Raw genomic sequence first — 21,906 nt, 5'->3', positions numbered from 1 at the left:
TTGAAAGAGATATTAGCAATGCATTTCAGGGATCAGTCTTGGGACTGGTCCTATAAAATACTCATTACAGTGCAGAAAAAAAAATAATGAGATTAAAAACTGTGGACAACACTAAGATGGAAGTTTAGCAATTCAGAGAATCATGCAAGATTAAATTAATCTTGACAACGTGAATGACAGAAATAACATGAAATATAATCACCAGCATTCAAAACCTTGCAATTAGAGAGCAATAACAATAACATGCTGTAAGCCAAATTTCATCAGTTGAAGGCTATCAAGAAAGCTCTGGATATAACTCTCAATTAGAGATTGACTTTGATCCCAAAATAGAACATGTATTTTAGAAAAGACTAATGCACTTGACAATCAGTTTAGGCAGGATAGTCCTAGGGACAATGGAGAACTGCTGGCACCACTACACAAAGCACTGGTCAGAACTCATCAGAACACTGCATACTGGTCAGATCAGTTGTTTTCACAAGAAGGCTACAGGCTCTGCTTTCATGGAAATACTGAAAGTGTGGATTTAGATAGTTTATCCCACAGAAGGATATAATGATTCTTTACAAAGACTTCGGGGATAAGTGCTGACACAGTACTAAGTCAAAGGATAATATTACTACAACATCAGTTGGTAATAAAATAGTCACAAATAATAGGGAACCAGAAGAAATTTCTAATCAGTTTTGCAAATTATGTCTGGAACAATGTACCAGCATAGAAGTGGAAGAAAGGAATCTAAAGGGGTTTAATTTCTGGGCTTTCAATGAGACCATGTAATGGAACAAGAGAGTTGTCAGCATTAATACTTCTAACAGGAGTCTGTAGGCATCTGATACTGGTTTTTTTACATCCTGGGTATTCTGAGAAGAGACTGAATAGCTACTTAATTGAATTCTTTTTATCCCATGCCACAGTGCTTCCAATGGTCACCTCCAAGGACCAACAAAAACAAACATCAAACTTCAAAATGAAAAATAGGACACTACATACCAATGCAATTTTTCCCAGTTGAATCCACTTCATATCCAGGGTCACAAAAACATTTGTATGTTCCATGCAGATTCTCACACCTTCCATTTGGACAGAGATCAGTGTCCAGTAAGCACTCATTAATATCTAAACAAAGGTAAAAACAAAACAAACAACCAAAGAAAAGGGGCAAAAAAACAGAGTTGAGGGGTTATGAAGGTTAATTCTCAATATAAGAAAAATATTTCACTACAATCACTTTCAATATCACTAACATTGGCTACTCCGTATTTATAATCACGTAGTTCCAATTAGGGAATTCACACCTAAATATTCACACTCAATAGAAGCAAGCATTCCTTTCACACTAATTTAAGATCATCTCCAGCACACAGACATTTAAGAAACTTACAACTGCAGATAATAACTGCGATGTTAAACTAGAGCCTTACATTTAGAAAGGCACATGTAATCCTGATACACATGTACACGTGTATCTCCTGATTCACAGCATTTCCAGATGCTATCACTCTCCAAAACATGACCATCCCCCCTTTCTGAATGCTTTTCCCTCTCTACTGCCATCAAATCTACTAGTGAGTATTGGCCAGCTTAGAGTTTGCAGTTTCACAGTTCTAAAAGTACAAAGTTTTTATTATAATAATTTGTTCTTTGTCTGCAGTTAACCAAACTGCCAGTCTGGCCTTTTTGATAGATGAAAGTTCAATGTTCAACATACCTTTATTCTTCAGGATTATTTCAGTTGAAATGTGAAAGTATGACTTACCTATATGACTCCCAAACCATATGTGTTAATAACACACTAATTTCCCCAACAACCACTTGAATAAGCCTTCTTTCCATTCTTGCCTGCCATCATCCCCACCAGCAGGTTTAACAAATCAAGGATATCAAACTAACACTTTTAGAACTGCTACAGTTGGAATTACATTAGGTGATCTTACCATTTCCTCCTGCAGTCATGCCAGTCCCACTGCTGCACAGAGCCTGATACTCAGCTGGAAAAATATTGAAATACTTACTGGAATATTCTTTCTTAGCTCATTGATTCCAGTATCATCATTTACAATATGCAAATTAACTATTTGAATGAAATAACACGTCTTTCAATTACTCTAAAAACATTAATAGCCTCACAGTTTCTGAACCTGTGAAACATTTTAGTAGATTCACAATCTGCATCTGCTCATGAAGACAGATGAGTAAAAACTTCACATGGTGAACTGAGGCATTCAGAAATAGACATAAACTTCACGCTGGCTCTCCTGCACAAATGAGCTACAACACAATCACAGCAAGATTCTCCAGAACTCATGAGCTCTTGCTCAAGATACACATTCAAAGACCCCCAGGAAAGAGGAGTTTTTCTATAAATTTAGCTCATGTTTAACTCCATTTAGCAGGAGTGTCTTCAGGAGCTCACAGCATAGCAAGGATCTCTTATACTTTAAAAAAAAAAGGGGAAAAAAATTGGCATTTGCTGTTGCTCAAAAAATTCTCTTCTGTACTCTTCCAACATGCAAAATAGCAGATCGCTCAAAATATGCATTATACAGCCAATTAGCACTCCTGATTTAAGGTGCAGTATTAATCCAGAACAGTGTTTTCCAAAAACAGTTTATGAACAGAAAGCTTGGATTAAAATATGCAAAGATGCCATACCTGAATTTTGTGCTGGGCAGGGCTGACAAGGCTCCCCAAAGGCATAGTCAGTGCTGGCACAGCAGCACTCTGACTTCGTAACCGCACCAGTTAACGGTCTGACACATTGTCCTCTCTTGTAGCCCCCATAGCAGGTGCTTCGCATGTGTGTATCTGAGGAAAGAAATCGCTCTTAGTCCTGCCACCGCTGCAGCAAATTACAACAAGTATTAAAGGTAGCTCAGGGGTCGTAAACACTGTAAAACAGCTGTCAAAACAAAACATTTTTCACCATTTCCCCATGTTTTTCACCCACCAACATCCTCACTCTGCTTGGGAGAGAAAATTCTTCCTCATACTCCTGATTTGAGACATGCAAACTATTAACTGCATTTAATATGTATAAGTATAATACGTATAATTTAATATGTATAAGTGAATTGCTTGGGGAACAATCAACAGTTAACCCTGCATTAGCATGAAGCCATGGGGAAAAGAGACAAAATCACTGCCTGTGACAGGGACGTTGCTCTCTTGTCACTTGACAGGCCCAGTGGGAGGACCTCAGAGCTACAACCTAGCATATCTTACATCAACTGAAAAAAAAAATAAATAAAAAATCAGCACTGTTTAATTTATCTTCAGAGCTAGAGAACTGATTTTAACAGCTAGAGAATTGATTTTAACAAGTATTTTCTCTCCCCGTTTTCCAATCTTGTCAGGTGTCTCTGATTCACCCAGACTAAAATTCCCACCGGTGCAACACCCTTAATTAAGCCCACTAAGTCCACACTGAACCTTTTCTTTTCATTTTGCACGTGAAAAAAGCAGAATGAGAGAAGAAGAAAAATATGCATAAGGAAAAAAACAAAATAATTAATCTTTCTTTGCTTGTAAAAAACAAAGGAAAAGTCAGTAACGCTATTCCAGTATATACAATTTAAAACCTTTACATTTCAGGTGCAGGGCTAACATTTCTCATTTTTTAGAAACTGGCCCATGATGGCTGTCAGACACATTAGATTTTTAAAATCAAGCACCTCAAACATCTTTCACTTCTAGAGAAACAGGCAGAAGTGGAAAAACTGCTATGTTCCACTTCAAGAACAGGTGAAAGTGTGATTAAATCTTTAAGCTTAGTGACAAACACAAACTTTTACATTGACAGAAATGGAGTAAATTTTCACCTGTTCAAAACTGATACAGCACTGCTGACCTCCAACAGCACTGTGCTGTATAGTCTACCTGACCTTGTGATTTGGCCACACATTTTTCTCCTCTTTAAATGAAACAGGAAAGGAAAAAAAAAAAAGATCAAAACAGGCTATTAAAGTAACTATCCCAGAGCTATTAGTATCCATTATAACTAGCACACCACCAATCCATGAGAAAATGGCAAATTCTACATTCAAACTTGATTTGTCCATCAGCCCAACATTACTGCCTTAACTTTTGTCACTTGTGACTTGCCACACATTAAACACGTCTTACCCACACACACGCGTCCATCCAGCCCGACGGCGAGGCCCGGGAAGCATTCACATCTGAAAGAGCCATCAGTGTTCACACAGCGCCCGTTCATGCATATTCCAGCTGTCTCACACTCATCGATGTCTGTTGGAGAACAGAATGAGCTTTATTAGGAATTACATTGCATACTGCTCAATGCCTGGATGAAACTTGCATTTGTGCAGCTTATTTTCAATGCACCCTATAGAAATATACCAAGTGTACATGGAAATTAGTTTGAGCATAGGTTTCATTAGGAATAATGATTAATTAATTCTGTGAAATGGAAGAGGAAATAAACAGAACAAAACAATTTGCTCTTCTTGGAAAGTGGAAAGAGACTACATTTTCCTAACTTGTTCCCAAGAGGTACATATTCCAGTTTAAGGGCTGTTCAAGCAAAACATAATCAGAGGAAGGAGGAAGCTGTGACTGCGAAGACAAAGGACTTCTGTAGGTCATTCCTTTTCCATGGTAATGATTTGTTCATGCTGTAAAAATCAGTCCTAGGAACTCAGTCCAGATAGCAAACTCAGTCTTTCACCCCCACTATGAGATGCCTTCACAGGGCCACCAAAGAATTTCCCCTCCTCCGTCTGTGGGTTCCTTCAGCAGCATATCTGATCCTCCACAGTCAGACCCTGCCTGCATGCAGTGTCTCTCCTGTGACCTACATGACAATTGAGTTTTCCTGTCAGATGCTCATTACAGCCCCTTTGATGAACTTTTAATGGACAGACAGCACTGAAGTCCTGAAAGGAATTTGCTAATGATTTGAACCCTGAGCAATTGCTGAGCACAAGGTACTATCTTTGCCCAACAACAGTACACTGAACAACAAGGCCCTCAGCAAGGAAATACAAGAATGCAGTCTTATCATATTAGGCTATCACAAAGGGATGTTAAGTTAATTTTAAAAGTATATAGGCTGCATATCCTGTAAATAGTAAAATCATTCTCTAGACACAGAAAGGATGCCATTATTTTATAAGTGATGAAGAAAAGGAGTGTTTAAAATATTGTTTGGAAGTATGTATAACCTTTATAAAATAATCACTTCATAACAACTCTCCATAATGTATACAAGAGACAGTGTGTGTGACAATTTCCTTTTTTCTGACCTTAAAAGGGCAAATTGAGAGTGAAACACCTCTGTGTTTTACTTAGTTTGTGTTGTTTGGCATAAAACATAGCCTGTATGATCCAAGATTCCTTTTTCAAACTGCATTTTAAAATAGAAGTTATATTTAAGTACATGGGCTCAATTAATTTCTATTTCATCCTGCAATCTTTTGTTCTGTTTCAGACAAATCTTAAATGCTTTTCCCACTTTAAATTTAGTCCTTACTCAGTATAAGTAAAACCAGACTTGGGGCTTCAAAATGCGCCCATACTATTTAACAGCGTAGACGGTTATTTTGTTAGACAACACTGAACTCCTTTGACACAAGCTCTCCTAAAAGCAAGATTCCATTTTTAAGGTCACTTACAGAAACAGAAAGGCAAAGTTGTTTTGTTTCCTCTTCCTGCAGCTGACTTTTTAAAAAGGTTTTGTCAGCTAGTGAGAGATGAAATGTGGAATTAATTTTCTTTTGCACTGATTTACAAACATGCTGAAAATACTGTTAGAGGTGGTTTACATGAAGGTAAAGTGGATCTGTGATTGCACAGATCAGCTGAAAACCTGGCTCCAGGGAAGGTGGAATAAAAAGCCTCTGCTTTTACCAGGGCCTAACCCTGACAAGGCTCTGCTCTCTTCTCTGGTAAAAGTCGCCATTTGGACAACTTCAAAAATACTTGTTTTCCTGACTTCTTGCCAGAACACCTCAACCTGGACTTATTCTCCATGTCCAATGAATTTTTGCCTTTTTTTTTTTGCTTAGCTTGCTCAGAAGTGCCAGCTGGGTACACTACGTCTTCTAATTTTAACCAGGAAAAATTTACTCAGACTACTAAACTGCTACTTCCAGTTGCCTTGCAATAGTTTTTGATTTGGGGAATTCCTGTTTGGTCTAAGATGAAACAATGTATGGAACAGAAATAATGCTTTAAACCTCTGCCTGTGTGATGCAAGTACTTCTGAAAAATCATCAGTGAGTGAAGTTAATGGTGAATAAGTATGTCTTGTATTACGGAGAATACACAAGACTATGGTGTAACATTCTTTTTTGGCATGTTATTTCTTAAAGCCTGAGTGGAATTTTTTACCAGACAGCCAACCATATGCCCTGTACTTATACTTAAATTCCAGTTATATGGAACTAAGTGTGAATTGTAGTATACTGTACATGCAACTTTTAGCTAGAAATTCTTTTTAACAGCTCAAAATTCAGCTTAGACTGTGTCAAATTAAATGTTTACAGGAGCAATGTGTTGCACACTGCAATTTTTATTACTGCTATTATTATTATTATTATTATGCAATTCTTATTATTGCTGATCCTCTGCAGAGTTTGGCAAAAAAAAAATCATCTTCAATTGCCCATCAAAACTGCTCAGGCAGGTAGGCAGTTTGCTGCAGAAATGTCAGGCTGTGCATACACACATACACATATGCACGAGCACTGACTGCATGTGCAAGCATCAGCTCAGAGTTTAAGCCTCTGTAAGATCTTAATGTGTTCACATGACAAACAAATTTGGGATATGCAGTATGAACAAGGAGTGTTTCAAAGGCTAACCCTTCTGTAGTCAGAAGTTATTTACTCTGTACATGTGTTGTGTACAGAAAGAACTCAGTAACAATAAACATTAAAATATACAGAAAAACACTTTATCAAAGATCAGTCTTTTAAACTTTTAGTAACTGGAGACATTTAGCAAAGATTTGTGCTCTCTCTAGCCACTACATTCCTGGAAATTATTTCAGGATACTTTTTGCAAGTGGAAGAAAGGAGACAAATATGATGTTGGGGGAAGGTGCAATTTGGGTGTCAAGGTCTCAAAATCTGGTTTGATTTTGACCTAACAGCAATCTTACCATGTAATGAATGTTTGCATGCACATTCATGCTTGCTGTAAGGCTTGCTGTAAGTGTTGAAAAGCAGTGGGAGAAATCCTTCATTACGCTATAAGATCTGTTCCAACTTCCAGTAGGAATCGTTGAGTTGCCTGCAATTTTGGACAATTTTCACATACTCCTCCTTTGATGCACCATGGTAACATTCCGCTAGGGCCAGAAACCCCCTTTTATAGCTGTATCCATACTTCTGATTAGCCAGGACACATGTTACAGAGGCCATGAAGTTGAGTATCACTGGGGTTTGGGGTTTTAAGTAGTCTGATGCAATTGACACAAACAAAAGATGCTCCAGGCAAAAATTAAGCATTTAGGCTGAGCTTGCACCAGTGAGTCACATCCCTGCTAATGACACACAGAGCAGCCAGTGGTCTTTGGGAACAAGAAAGGCTGGTGTGCCAAGGTCTGATGGGCACTAAGTTCTTCTCTGCCAAGTGTGAGACCAAGTTTTATTCCTGCCTTGCACAGAGACCAGCTGGAAAACCAGTACTGGCAAAGCACAGACATACGCCTACCACTTGGAAAACAGGTAAGAAGGGAAATAAAGCTGAATGCTCTAAATACATGAAAGCTGCAGCTAACACACCCAGCAGCTCTTCATCTCAGGTGACGCTTGCATGGATCTGCATTTGTTCATTTGAGAAACTAAAGAATAATTCCTTCTCCCAATCCAAACAACTCTATTATAAAGTAAGAATGGAGGTCATCTCTCACAAGAAATACCCAATTCCCCTACCTGCAGGCTGAGTAGTGCTGTCCTGCATACCTAGTGCAAAAGTTATCAAATACAAGAGAAGTTTCAGATGTTTCATCAAATGTATTGGCCTGGTTTGGATCTAAAGCCTAAGTAGACACCATGCAGTTCAAATCTAAGACTGGTACAGTGCTGAAGAAGCAATAGAATGCAAATTAATTTCTCTTTCATGTCACTAACTCAAAACCAAATTATTTCTTCACACATTTTGGTTTTTATCGGTTGACAACAAGATGCTGCTGTGTAACACAGCCTGACTTTTTCTTATTTGCCAGATGTAAGAATTTTTATGCCTTCATTCCATGAGTTAAAAGACTTTAATTTTCTCAAAAGAAAAATGGTAAGTAACTTGCCCCAGCACTTGTTTATTCCTTATTTCGACTTCTGCCTTGTGCCTATAAAACCTATTGAAACATGAAGATTGATATTCACAAACCTTCCTGTTCTTGATGGAACTGAACAACAATTCTGATGACACCACAACCAACTCGAATATTGCAGCGCCTCCCACAGGAGACTACCACTGAGCTAGCACAGCAAATGGAAAAGACAATCTTGCAGTGCTGATGTCTGCATCTCAATCATACTGGGTGCTAGGCACTCCTTGGAGATGCTATACTGACTAGGAACATCTAGGCAGGAATGGGAGAAAAATGCAAAGGCGCCAATGAGCTAGGGTGTTTTGGCGGCCAAAGGCAGAAAACTTTAAAAGGCCAAACACAAAAAGCGAGACATGCTGGAGCCAAACTGCAGAAGACAAAAAAACCTGGAGTTCAGCTAAGTCAGATCACACAGTCCTTGATCAAACAATATTTCCCACTGGCTGGTTAGGGTGGTTGCTCAATGCTGTGGAGAAGATGGAGTATCATCTTGCACAATGACAAATATTCTAGACAATTAAAAAAGCATATCTGATGAGAACTCTGCCCACTACTTCTTGTCCTCAAGGATTACTGTAAATAAATAGGGCTTTGGGAACTCATCATTTATTGTGCTCACCTGTGCAATAGCGTCCATCAGATGCTAACTGGAACCCTGGTTTACAAATGCATTTAAAACTGCCATCTTCATTGATGCACATCCCATTGAGGCACATGTTCCTTATGCTGCATTCATCCATATCTGAAAATGAACATAATAGACATAAGGCTCATAATGTTTAAGTAAAAGAACTCTTACTACCTATAGCCAAAAAGATGAAATGTCATTTCTTTCCTAGTTGTCAGAGGTATATCAAACATATAATGAGACATACTGCACTGTCCTAGATGTGTCAAAGCAATTACTCCATTTTTTTTCATAATGAATCATTAAGATATGAAGGTATGCATCAACAAAGAGCAAAGAGAATAAAAAACAGATGAGAAATGGGACACATTAATAACTGCCAGTTGGCAAAAATTGTAAAAAAGTGAGAGAAAAGTATGTAATTGGAGAGGGCTTGCAATCTTGTTGTAAATAGAAGCTAGGTTAGAAGCAGCCTCCTGTTCAGAATGGTAAAGACAATTTTACATTACTAATAAGACCTTAAAGGGGAGGAGTGGGCATTTGTATCGGGAATGAAAACTCCCAACATCTCCTTTGGATGAGTCTAAGATTTATGACATAGGAGAACTTCCACCACTGTGCTCAAGCATGCATTCTATAGGTACTTTCATCATCAACTTCCATTTAAAATAAATTCTGCCCTTTCCCTGCATTCAGCATGACAGGTCACAGATGGATGATAACTACTAATCATAACTTCATACTAGCATTATTCACCCTCTCACCTAATGGCATAGCATGAAATTACTCACATAAAAAAAAAATAATTAAAAAAAAATTAAAAAAAAAAAATAAAAGGCAAGTACTGGGAATTTTGTGCTTGACTTGAGTAAGCTTTTGTGTCCTTTTAGTTTTCATTTTGTCCTGGCACAAATGAAATCAGTTTTGGATGCCAGATCAGAACAACTCTGCACTATTTACCAGTTTCATCTAAAGGACTACACACAGTTACATTAAGGTATGGCACAGTGCCATGGTCTTTCCTGATTAGTGTGTGTGCACATGTATTCCTAAGAACAGAACTCCATGCACTACATGCCAGAGATGAAACTGTTTCATAAGTGGATGCAACAGACATTCTGGCAACATATGCAATGGAATTAAAAATGTTTTACCAGACTGCTGATGTCCTGGTTCTTATTACTATTAGCACATGGTATTTGGTGGGAAAGGAAGAAATATGAATCAAGTTTTTTTTCCAAAATACATTGATTTCCAAATATATTTACTCAATATAGTCTCATAACAAGATAATTTAAAAGCAGCTATAGTGCTGAACTGTATGTGAAAAAGGGTCAGGAAAAATCGAGTCTTAAAATGTCTGTCTCTACCAAGGATTAACAGAATCACTACTAGCACATAAAAATCACTGGATCATAATGACATTACAATATATTCAGAATCGTGCTATTTTCCTTAATATTGCAGCTGTCTTGGACAGAAATTACGCTTCTAGACATGGTGTGTTTTCTTTTTACTTACAGGCTAAGTCAGACAAAAATAATTTATGATTAAAAAAAAAAAAAAATCATGCATCTATCCCAACCAAGAATTTTGGCATTAAGTCTCTGAGCTGAATCACTGAGATAATATTCTGCCAAAAATGTTTCTAAGAACAGTGCTTGAAATTCCTTTAACGTATGAAGAGATCATTGGGAAACCTCCCAAAGACCTTGGGAAGCATGATAAAGAACATTCTTCTTTTTCTCCCCTTTTACTAAAGTCTGGGAGGTAGGAACACATCAATTATGTTTACAAATTTTTCTTAAAACAGTTTTTATGGGTCAGACCAGTCTGAATCTACATAAACCACATTACTAGTCACCCAGTAAGAGCCCATAAAGCATGCTGTTAAACACACAGTAAAATCAGGCAGCATGTGACTTGTGCTCCAATTTGAAATGTACCACTCCCAACACAGACACTGCATTTCGCGCTGGTGGTATGTGCTATTTCTCCTGCTGGACAGACATCCCAGGAAAGATTGCCAAGCCAAGGCTCCAGAACTGGCTGCAAAAGGTAGTTTACTTGCCCTCCCAGATACAGCAAAAGGTATTTAGAAATTTGATTCCGTGTTCCTTCTCCCCCAAACAGAGGTTCTTTTCTTTTTTCATTGATGTGAATACCCTCTTGCAACTCTAACTACTGATAACAACTCCAGAGTAGTCTTACCTTCACAGTTTTTCCCGTCGGCTGCCACTTGAAAGCCAGCATTACAGACGCAGTGAAAACTGCCATCTGTGTTTATGCATCGCCCATTATTGCAGATACGGCCGTTCTGTAAACACTCGTCAATGTCTGAAAGCCAACCAGAAAGAAAAATAACACTTGGAGGTTTGCCCTTTTTTTATATTCAAGGAGAATTTTTCCCGTTTCCCTTTTCCTTAGGTTTTCAATCGTACGAGGAAACTACATTCACCTGAAAAAATGATTTATTTTGATTTCCACAGCCAAACACGGGGGTGGAAAATGTTAATCAGCTTGAGATTTCAAGTGTGAACAGTACCCTGCAGCTTGCTCAAACAAGAGTCAGAACCTTTCAGCTGTGGGATTTTTTTGTGTGTGTATTTTTTTCATCATGAAAATATTTTTACTGAAGTTTAACTGGACAATAGCTAACTACTGAAGGAAAGACAGGAGGTTTTCTGCTGCTGCTTGGTAAGATAACAGGAAAGTTCAAGACTTTCCCACCTCAGGATATATTTATCTGGATTATTTTATATTTGAAACATCAGGTCCTCATCTCCTCCTATCTGCAGGAGGTGTTTGGCAAGTGCTTTGGAGGACCTGAATAGTGATATCACACAAGGCTGGCAGCAATCCCTCTCCTCCAAACGAGGGGAGAGGAGATGCTGAGACGGACTGTCTAGACATTTTTCACATTGCTCAGTGCTCTCCATCAAGGCCTGGACCATCTCCCAGAGATTCCTGCACACAGGGGACTCTGCTCACGGAGATCTCAACCAGTCTGTGCAGACCTATCTATCATCAAACCACTCTTTCTTCCCAAATACCCAGAAAATGCCCTTCCCCAGATCCTGTCCACTGGCTCACAGGACCCTATCCTGCAAGAAGCAGCTTTGGGTGTCCTCCAAAATGTCCTTGCTCCCTACATAACTGAGAAGGAACTGAAGCCTCTTGCAATCATGAACCTGTATTTGCCTTCTTGGCAGCACAGTACTTCTAGGAAGCTGCTAAGAAATCCCTGAAGATAACTGTTTTGCAAGCAAGCAACCAGGTCAGCAGAGGCAAGCACTGCTCAAGTGACAGCTCACTGTGGTGGTAGCTTGCAGCTGTCTTGATGTGAGGAAAAATGTACAGGCTTGATGAATCTCCCCTCATCTGATAAATGAACATCATCAATCAGCTATGCATGAAAGTGAATTGTCTCTCTGCTCAGCCCCTCTTCCCTCACCTGTGAGTCACACTGCTGTGCCTGAGTCTGGCTCCAGCTATTCCACCAGCTTTCTTCCTTAGGACAGGCAGAAATCCTAAAGCATCTCAAGACTTTTCTGGTAGTTTAGTTCATTAGGATTTGTACTCCTAGGCATCTGATGCCATTTAAATCACAGTGCAGAAAATTAACATATAATCTTCCTGTTCTTTACATACACACAGCTGACCAGACAGACACCACTAGTTCATGTTATATTTCTAATTTTCAATATATGATATATGTTGTAAATACCAAAGCTCCCCTTTCACTGAAATGTCTGGTATTGCTGCCATCTCCAGGTAAGGTCTGACCTCCTCCACTCAGAAATGTCAAGCAGATTACAGTAAGCACCTTAGCTATTAAAAGCTTTGATTCCCATACATTCAGAGCTAATCATCAGAAAATTTTACTTATTTTTGAGGTTCCATTTTATATCCCCCCTTCTACAACTGAAAAGATTTTTTTTTGTTGTTGTTAGCTTAATTGTAATGTGACAACCTTATTCATTTACATCTCCAGTTAACATAGATTCAGCCAGACTCCTGCTAGAACTATAAGGGAACCTATAACAGATATATCATTACCTTTTGATTGAGACTTGCAATGTCTGTCATGTCTGCTAGTCATCTATTGGACTCATTAAGCAAAAACAAACCCCTCTTGTGGAATGTCAGAGCAAGGAATAGATAAACACCTGGTCATTATGAAGATGCCATTTTTCCATAATAAGTGTAAGGAATACATTTGCAAAGGTGTATCAGCACAGATACATCTGTGTATGAAAAAACCCAAAACCTCCATGCACAAAGTAGTCACGCAAAGTAATGTTACAGCATATGCTGGGTTTGGCAGGCACCAGTGCTGTACTCATGTTTTGCCAAATGCACCCCACTAGCCTTTTTCTTTTCCCTACACTGGTCCTAAAAATTCCTTCAGAAAGCAAAGATTTTGCACATGGCAGCATTTTTCTGAACTGCCTGTCAAGCAAGCAGAGTTCCCATAGACTGCAGAGGAACTGCTAAGTGACCACACTTTAATGCCATTAAGCTACTGGGCTTCTGACAACCATGTGTTTGTGTAATGAATCAGTCAAATTAAAAGCGTGTGACAAAAATGACTCATGAGTAAATTCATCACCACTGAGACTCCACTTCAGCACTCCTTCACCACTAGGCAGCTCAACTATGAAGATGCTTCCACAACATGGTTCTTTGGCAGCAATTAGGTCAAATACTCCCAGCAACATGCAGCAGTGGTGCTGGCTCCGCACGTCCTCCTGGACTGCAGCAAGCTTCTGTACCACAAATACCTTTCTGATTCACAAAGGCAAGGAATAAAACCAAACTGCACACTAATATAGATAGCTTTCTTCAGGCTTTTCAGAAACTCTGCTTCAGAATGAGTGCATGCTTAAGGAAGCCTCCTCAGTGCAGAAAGCGTAACGTGAAGACAAGCTGGGGCTCCTGAGCATTCAAACATCCTGTTTCATTTAGATGCCTCATTTCTTACGGAATATCCAAGACACTATTCATTCTCCTGCCAGAAGTCTCTCATTATGACTTAACTACAAAAGACTGCATCGACCTTTACTGTCAGATTTGCACCCCAGGACAGTCTGGGAGCCACAGAAGGCTGACAGAGGGCTGGCCACTGAGGACCCATGTGTTCCCCACTCATTATAGGATGAAGACTATGAAGATTATTGTTAAGTCTTATCTTCAACTCACCAATAAAGGGGATTCCACAGCTTTCTCACCTAGACCTTCCCAGGACCTCACTACTTTTTCATAACTCATTTAAGCTTCCATTACTGTGAAATTAAGTTTATTTCATTCTCTGACAGTGGATAGACAACATAAAGGCACAGTAGTCTTATATTTACCTAGTAAGATTTATCATTCCCCCTAATTCTCTTAACCTTTTAAAGTAAAGGGTTTCTCCTAAGAAGGGATGTTGAATTGAGATCCTCAGGAAGCAAAAGAAAAAAAATGTCTCAATTGTTGGTGTGGGGTTTTTTTTAGAAGAAAAGATGTCTCTTCCACTTCAAAGCTACGAATGGTGCCAAGACACTTTCAGCACAAGACAAAATGTCTTTCTTCACTATCTAGGCTGTGAACAGCCAGCCCAGGCAGGTTAAGTCATTTTTACTGATGTATCTCATTTTAATTTTTTTCAATGTCATACTTAACACATCTGTTAAACTTTGCTAAAAGCTGTTTTCCCTCCTGGTATGTATACAATAGCACAGATATGTCTGGAATACTGTAATTTACCTCGGCACTCTGTTCTAGTTGCTGTGCTCTGATATCCTACACGACACTGGCATATGTAGGATCCCTGGATGTTCACGCAGTCTCCACTGATGCATGGATTCTTTTCACATTCATCAACATCTGCACAACAAAGACAATATATTCTTGTTATGACATTGATTGAAAGTTATTCAGGTCTGTAGGGGTATTCTACTGTTTTGTAGCTGGAGAAATAATATGCTTCAATCTAAAACGAAAGGAGACCACCAAATTTCCAGTAAAAGGATTCCATATTCTAAGCTAAGCAGGAGCTGGAAAAAAGGAGTATTCAACAAGACAAGATATTGTACATGTGAGAGGTAGAAGCCTTAATCCCACACCTCCATGTACTCAAGCCCATCAACACAGATTTTGACAAAAGCAAAAGCTTGCATGTAAAACAGCTAATCCTTGCTCCTATCATCAAGTTCTGGTTGAGTTCCAAAATGAAAAGGCTCAAGAGCTCCACAAGATACTCCTGATAAGCTGAAAGACGACTTATAAATCTCACTAAACCCAAGACCATTACTACTGTTTTGCTTTTTGTTAACAAGAGGTCGTTTGCATACTCAAAGAGCTGGTAGCATTTTTAAGATGCTAATCATTAATAAACACATAACACTCACAAATTAGCAAAATAAGAAAGCCTTTCTTTTGTATAATTTCATGGCATGTTACAAGATCTATTAAATACTGTCTTAAAGACAAAACTGCTGTAAAAATAAGTTTGCAGTTGAAAGCAATTAACACTTTAAAGTCTATTTACTGGGATTTTTTTGGGGGGGTGGTGGGGTGGTGGTGGTGATTTAATTTAAGAACTCAAGAGTTATTACATTGTGTGGAAAAGAAAAAAAAAAATCTCTTTAAAGCAGAAAACCACATACCAATGCATTCCCCTCTAACATCCAGTTGAAATCCTTTGTTGCACTCGCAGCGGTAGCTCCCAGGAGTGGGAACACAGCGTCCATTAAGGCAGAGATGTCGGAACAGTTGGCAATAGTCAGTCAAGTTCATTGGCACAATCACTGAAATAACAGAGTTGGAAAAATATTTTAATAGTTCATCATAATAATTTTTGGTAATCTGCAATTTGTGCAGCATTTGTCATTAGAAGTCAACCTTCCATTGTAACATTAATTACTTAGTAAAGTCAGCACTAGGAGAGAGAAAATGGCACTTTGACTTTTAGAGATTTGTCTGAAAACAGCTAGTAAGCACTAATTTTTTTTTGTGGCAAGCATGATCTTGTTTTCCTCTTTTGCAAGACAAAAAAGGACCAAGTCTGCTCATACCTAATGGTAGTGTGGCTACATGGCACTGCAGGTACTCTACTAGAAGCCTAGAGTAGCAAAGAGCAGGCTGACTGGTTCAGTTATCTCCATTCTCACAGACAGCAGAGTGAGAGGAAGGCAGGAATAACCCTGGGAGGTATCCTACACAGTCTCTGGCAGACAGATGTGAGCTGGCTCAGTCTGTGCTCCCAGCTGATCAGAAGCTGTATGGCTACGTCAGCGCACTGTCAGGCCCGAGTTAACATGCTATGCCTCTCAGGTTTATTAGCTCAACTTGGTGCTGAACCAAGACTGCATAGTTTCAGCCTGGTGCCAGTGCAAGCAGAGCCTGCTCACATCTCCACAGAGCATGGGCAAAATGAGCTTGTGTTTACTTGCAAAAGAGTATGTGACTGTGCCAAACAATTTCAGGTGGCATGTGCCTACCACAGGCTATATGGACAGGTGGCAAATTCCTTGAGCAAGGGACAGAATAAGGAATGTATCAGGGTATCCTGTTCTGGCTGCCTCCTTGCTCTAGAGAAACCTAAGCTATCCATGCATATCACTGACAAAGCTCTCTCTTCACTTTGGGTCAGTCTCACTGTCCAGCAGACCACTATTTTTATTGGTACATTTCCTGCCTGGCCAAGTGACAGTGAAGAAAACAATGTGAAAGAAGCTGCTTTCTCCCAGCTAAGCTCTTTAATGAAAGTAACTATCATGACCTAGCCAAAAGTCTAGCTATTCATGTTTCTCAATGCTGACACGCAGCTAAGCTCACAGTAGCCTTAAAATAACAGTAAAGTAACTACTACAGTACATGGGCTTCAGCCCAGTCAATGAGGATGCAATTTCTGAATCATGTCTTAACAGGGAAAACACAACTAATGAGCTACACTTGCTGTAAGATACATAGTAACCAGGCTATGATTAGGATATCCAGATGTCCACATAAAGTAAGAAGATACTAACAACTGAAGGGAGTAAATCGGTCCTCAGAAATGCGTGTTTTAAAAGAAGCTAAAGGCAAATGGCACAGGGAAAGATCATTATTTCTTTCTTACTATGAGGTGGTGGAGCTCTAGATGGATAGACAATTTCTGGCTGTTGAGGAGGGTAAACACCAGGAATGATTGGTGGAGGGATGATGTCAGGACGGCTTGGAGGAAGGTCAGGTCTTGCTGGCAGCAAAGCTGCTACTGTGCACAATTTGCGATACTCATCTGAAACACAAAAACATGAATCCTGCTTTAGACTCTTGAAGCCTTTTTGTTTAATACAACTCTCCCTCTTTCCACAATAGTCTCAGATTAACAATAGCCTTAAATAATTCAGAAAATCTGAATCTGTTTCTTCAGAGGAACTAGCTTTGTTCTGTGAATTATTAATCCATAAAATGTCATCAATATCTCTTGTCAGAAGACTGCTAGCAAGCAGGTAATATAACTGACATCTGGGTATGAAACTTAACAGTGAGATGGAGACCTGAACTTCATCTACGTAGTCTCTTTCAGGCAAAATCCTTGATGAACTCAGTGGGAAGTTTACCTAAAGGAAGACTTTTGGACTTGATCTTCAGTTAATTTAATACAAAGCTTGCCACAGAGTTAGGAAAATACTGAACAGGGAGAAAAGCCCGGTTTCAACAGGATTTCTTAAAAGTTAACCTCCTCAAAGAAAGAAATATAAACACAAGCAACAGGGCAAAAGCAATTAGGGAATGAACACACGAATACTATTTCTCTGTAAAAACAATGTTTGCCAATAAAAGCAGAAACTAAATGAGGTCCAACCTAAGAAAAGTGGACAAAGAGAAACTGAGTCTGATCCACACCAAGTTCATCCTTTTCCAGATGATGGGAAGATGATCTGTTTTGCTGTAAGCACAGTCTATGATGAGTGTTATGCACGCTCCTATTGTTTATCTCTACCACTGGCATCTGTCCTACTGCCCCACTTCTCCTCCTGCCCCCCACTCTTTTGTCTTTGGGAAGTGTGGGTTTGGAACCAGCAATCCAAAGAATGCACACAGAGTATCACAATTAAAGACCACATTTCCAGCTGACCTAATTCACGTCTGCAATTCATGTGTACACAAATAACTATTTGTGCAGCCAATAGCTTTGAACGTCAACATTTTAAAGTTTACAGCACAACGGGGGGGGAGAAATTATATAATGAAAACAAAATGCTACAGAGATGCATGAATTCCTGAAACAGTGTGAAAAATGAGAACTGAAAAATAAATCCAGTCTTGGAAGGACTAAGCTGGATATTTCAGCCTTTAACATTTTCATCTCACTTCAGTTTCCACCTGTACAACACATCATAAGATCTTCCCAAATCACAGCGTATTTGTTAAATAAGCATGGCAGCCAAAAAATCTGATTCTCATGATTAGTCTTTGTATTTATTTCAATGATAGTAGGTAACCAGTTTGTTTCATGTGTCCCTGTATTTCCCTCTATTGCTCTTTAGAGCGATTTCAATCTCCACATTATTCCAAATAAGATTTTATTGTATTATATGTTGCATTTTGTTTATCTGGGGGTTTTCCTAGTTTTATATTTTGCCTGTTCCTATGTAAACTGAATCTACTCTGTCAGTGGTCTACCTGTGGTAAAACAGAGGTAAGAAGGAAGACACAGTGTCCATGTACATGCACAAATTCCAACATGCAAATGTTTGCTAATGACGGTGATTTTAAGAGCCAATTGCACATTCTCCACAAGCCAGTAGTCATTCTTTGTGAAAGAAACAATAGTGCATTTCTTTTTCCCTCTAGACTGGGAATACCCAATTATCCAAAGCAAATCCACCAGGCCTTCCATGCAAAGAGAAACCCTGGCCTTGGGGATGCCCATGGATCGCATGGAATTAGTACACATGAATGGAGTCCTGAGGTAAGAACTGAACACACACGTGGCTGGATGCCCAAGATACCATGTTTGAAGTATTTATAGTGCCAATGGTAAACCCTGCCATTCCACATAAACAGTTATTGCTGTGTTATGCAAAGAAATACAGTGCAAGCTTTTTTATTGCACCTTTAATCTCCATGTGTAATTTCTAGCACTAAACAGCCTGTTTTATAGTAACATCTGGGTCTGCTGCCCACAGTGACAATGCAACTGCTTGTTTACTTTATGCAGCTAGTGTGCCACTTTATATTGCAGAAAAATTCCATTTCAGAGTTAGAGAGACTTTGGGCCACTGACAGCTCTAAATTTTTTGTTCTGCTGTCTTCAGATACATCAAAGGATAACTGAACTTGATTAAATAATGCCAGCAATACCTTATACACATGTAAGGCCTTTCAAGGAATTTCAAAGCACTCTGGGAAAGACAAATTCATACTCTCAATTTATGTCCCAAGTCAAGAGGAAAAAAAAGGGGTGGGGGAAGAGGCATGAAGCCATGATCTGGAAGACCTTTTATGTATTTATGAGTCAGGAAGTCCCAGGTTCTAGCTCCTTCTGCACTACGCCTCAGTCTGTGGCCCTGGCCAAATTACTTCACTTTTCCATCCAGTTTATTCAGCAGTTATATATGAATAAATAGACTATGTAAAGGAAACAGGAACCATGTTAAGACTGAAAGCTTTCTGCTTGTCTTCCTATTTCAGATGAGCACCAACAGATTACACTATTATTTTAGCATTATTCTAGCCAGTCTTGGACATTTAACATGTTTTAATATTATTAATGAGACAGTGACAAAACCAAGAAGAAGTTTCCAAGAGTTCTGATCTAGATCTCTGCACCAGTATTATGCAATCTCACTCACAGGATTAAAACCAAGAATAATAAACACTCCCATAGATGACCTCTGACAACTTCTTCAGAGCTACAATGCTATAGCATTACAACTCCCATTCCTCCCTAAATTCTGCACCTCCCTTGAGGTCCTCACATCAATCCTAAAGTTTCTTGTGTTCTTCTTTTCTGAAGCATTTCATTAGGTCTCCAGTCCTAAATAATCTAAAACCACCTTTCCTCCACACTTTCACACTCAAGTTTCACAATCTGCTCACCATTTTCTATAAATCCAATATCACATTATCTCATGGTCTCAATACACAGGAGGGCAATAAATTACAGCACATTTTGGTAGCAGACAGAAATCATGTTCTGTGTCAAAATTCAGAAAATAAATGGCACCTCAGAAAGCTAGACATAAGAGGAAGTAAATCCAAGCATTCCAATGAGAATGAAACTATAGAGAGAATAGGGATCTATTAGAAGGCTTTGAGGAAGTAACTTGAGTCTCAAGAGGATGTTGAAAACAAAGTACGAGTAGGGCATGAGTATGAGTTGAAATCTCAAGGTGCCCACCAGCCTCAACTACTCTGTGTGAATCTTTAATTAAAACATTACCAATAAAAGAAATGACTGCCTAAGCCAATATTCAGCCACACTCATAAGAATACAGGCGGATACATACCAGTGGATCTGATTGGGCACATTTCAGGAGCGGCAGCTGCACCAGAAGACCAGCATCGGCCACTGTCACAGCAGCACTGCATCTTGGACAAAGGCTGGGGCAGCTGATTGCTGCAGCGCCCGTTGGTCAAAGAAGAAAAGCAGAATCCAGGACGCACATCTACCAAAACAAAGACATGGACATGTAGTCATCAGTCCAGTGAAGAATGTGGCTTTCGTGAACGAGAAAGGTCCCGCTTTTCTTGGTCGGTCACATTGTTGATGACATAGCACTTGCAGCATTACAACAATCAGAAAACAAATGGCAGAAAACCAGAAAAATCTAGGCAATATTTGGTCCGCTTTGGATTCAGGTGTAACACCTTCTGTGAGAAAGCTGACATTAAATACAGAACAGCAACGAATTATGGCAGGCAAAAAATAGATATGTGTATTCAGTATATAGTAAAATACCCTTCTGTGCCCCCAAAGAAAAATTGCAGTGTCATCTCCAGTAAAAGATAGCACCAGATTCCGCTTAAGCTTTGACTTGAAAGGCACTGATGTAGAGCAATAAATGCACAACATTGCAGCTCTCAAAGCATTGATTCATTTTTCATTAATCATGGCTTCCCCAGCTGAAGTATGTAGTGATTTGACAAGATATAGGCTTGCAGGCAAGAAAGAACAACCTAATTTTAACTGGTGCCATCACATTGTTTATGGAGATGTGCTGGCTTCCTGTCTGAAAAGGGTAAGCACGTGCTGTACAAAGAACGTCTTGTACCCAGATTTCATACACTCAGCTCTCACAACATTGCACAGAGATCCCCCAGCTTAGAGAACAGAGAGAAAATATGGATGGGAACAAAACTTTAAAAATTTAAAAAAAAAAAATAATCTTGTGATACAAGCTGAAGCTCTGAGCAAGCGTTGCACAATATGTCACATCATGTCAAACTCACTATAAGCTGTGGTATGATTTGATGCTGCACAATAAACCAGACCAAGCATGTTTCTAAAATATATGAACATTTGCTGTCAAAATGCAAAGGAAAAAGTGGCAGTTGCAACCATGCAACAGCAGACAGTAGTCCCTAAAGAAATAGTACCTCAATTATCCAGGAATGGTAGATTCATCTGCCTAGTAACATTTACTAGCTATTCTACTAGATATAAGAAAAAGAAGGGAAGTTTCTAATTACTTTGAGGAAACTGATATATAGTGATATGTGAGGACAGTCTGTGATGATTCTGCCTTTTATTAGCTGGAACCCTGAACACAAGTGTTACTGGCAGTACGGCTAAAAGAGTCAGTTGGTCTTTGCTTCCAAACTATAGTCACTTTACTTGTCATTGATAGAAATCTGAAATGGAGGGGAGTGGAAATCTTCTCAGTTCTTTGCTGGTCTTCCATTTTCTATGGATTCCAACTAAACTGCTGAACACATTCACTCCTTTATCCATCTTCCAGTATTCTTGAAGAGATACTCAGATGTTTGGTCTGATGATGGGGAG

General features: G+C 39.1%; 1 protein-coding gene across 2 annotated transcripts in view; it reads right to left on the bottom strand.

Moving 5' to 3' along the window:
* Positions 1-21,906, bottom strand: part of FBN1 (fibrillin 1) — a 153,437-nt gene that overhangs the window by 65,749 nt on the left and 65,782 nt on the right. For both annotated transcript variants that reach the window (XM_054168756.1, XM_054168757.1), the window contains 10 exons: positions 20,411-20,569; positions 17,032-17,190; positions 15,578-15,718; positions 14,676-14,795; positions 11,139-11,264; positions 8,919-9,041; positions 4,129-4,251; positions 2,659-2,811; positions 1,941-1,994; positions 997-1,122 (listed from right to left, as the gene is read on the bottom strand). In XM_054168756.1, coding sequence (XP_054024731.1) covers positions 997-1,122; positions 1,941-1,994; positions 2,659-2,811; positions 4,129-4,251; positions 8,919-9,041; positions 11,139-11,264; positions 14,676-14,795; positions 15,578-15,718; positions 17,032-17,190; positions 20,411-20,569 — 1,284 coding nt within the window. The remainder of the gene's footprint in view (positions 1-996; positions 1,123-1,940; positions 1,995-2,658; positions 2,812-4,128; positions 4,252-8,918; positions 9,042-11,138; positions 11,265-14,675; positions 14,796-15,577; positions 15,719-17,031; positions 17,191-20,410; positions 20,570-21,906) is intronic.

This window comes from Dryobates pubescens, chromosome 17, assembly GCF_014839835.1.
Source record: "Dryobates pubescens isolate bDryPub1 chromosome 17, bDryPub1.pri, whole genome shotgun sequence".
Lineage (NCBI taxonomy): Eukaryota > Metazoa > Chordata > Aves > Piciformes > Picidae > Dryobates > Dryobates pubescens.
Note: the sequence above shows the minus strand (reverse complement) of the source record. Positions and strands in the feature narration are given on the sequence as shown.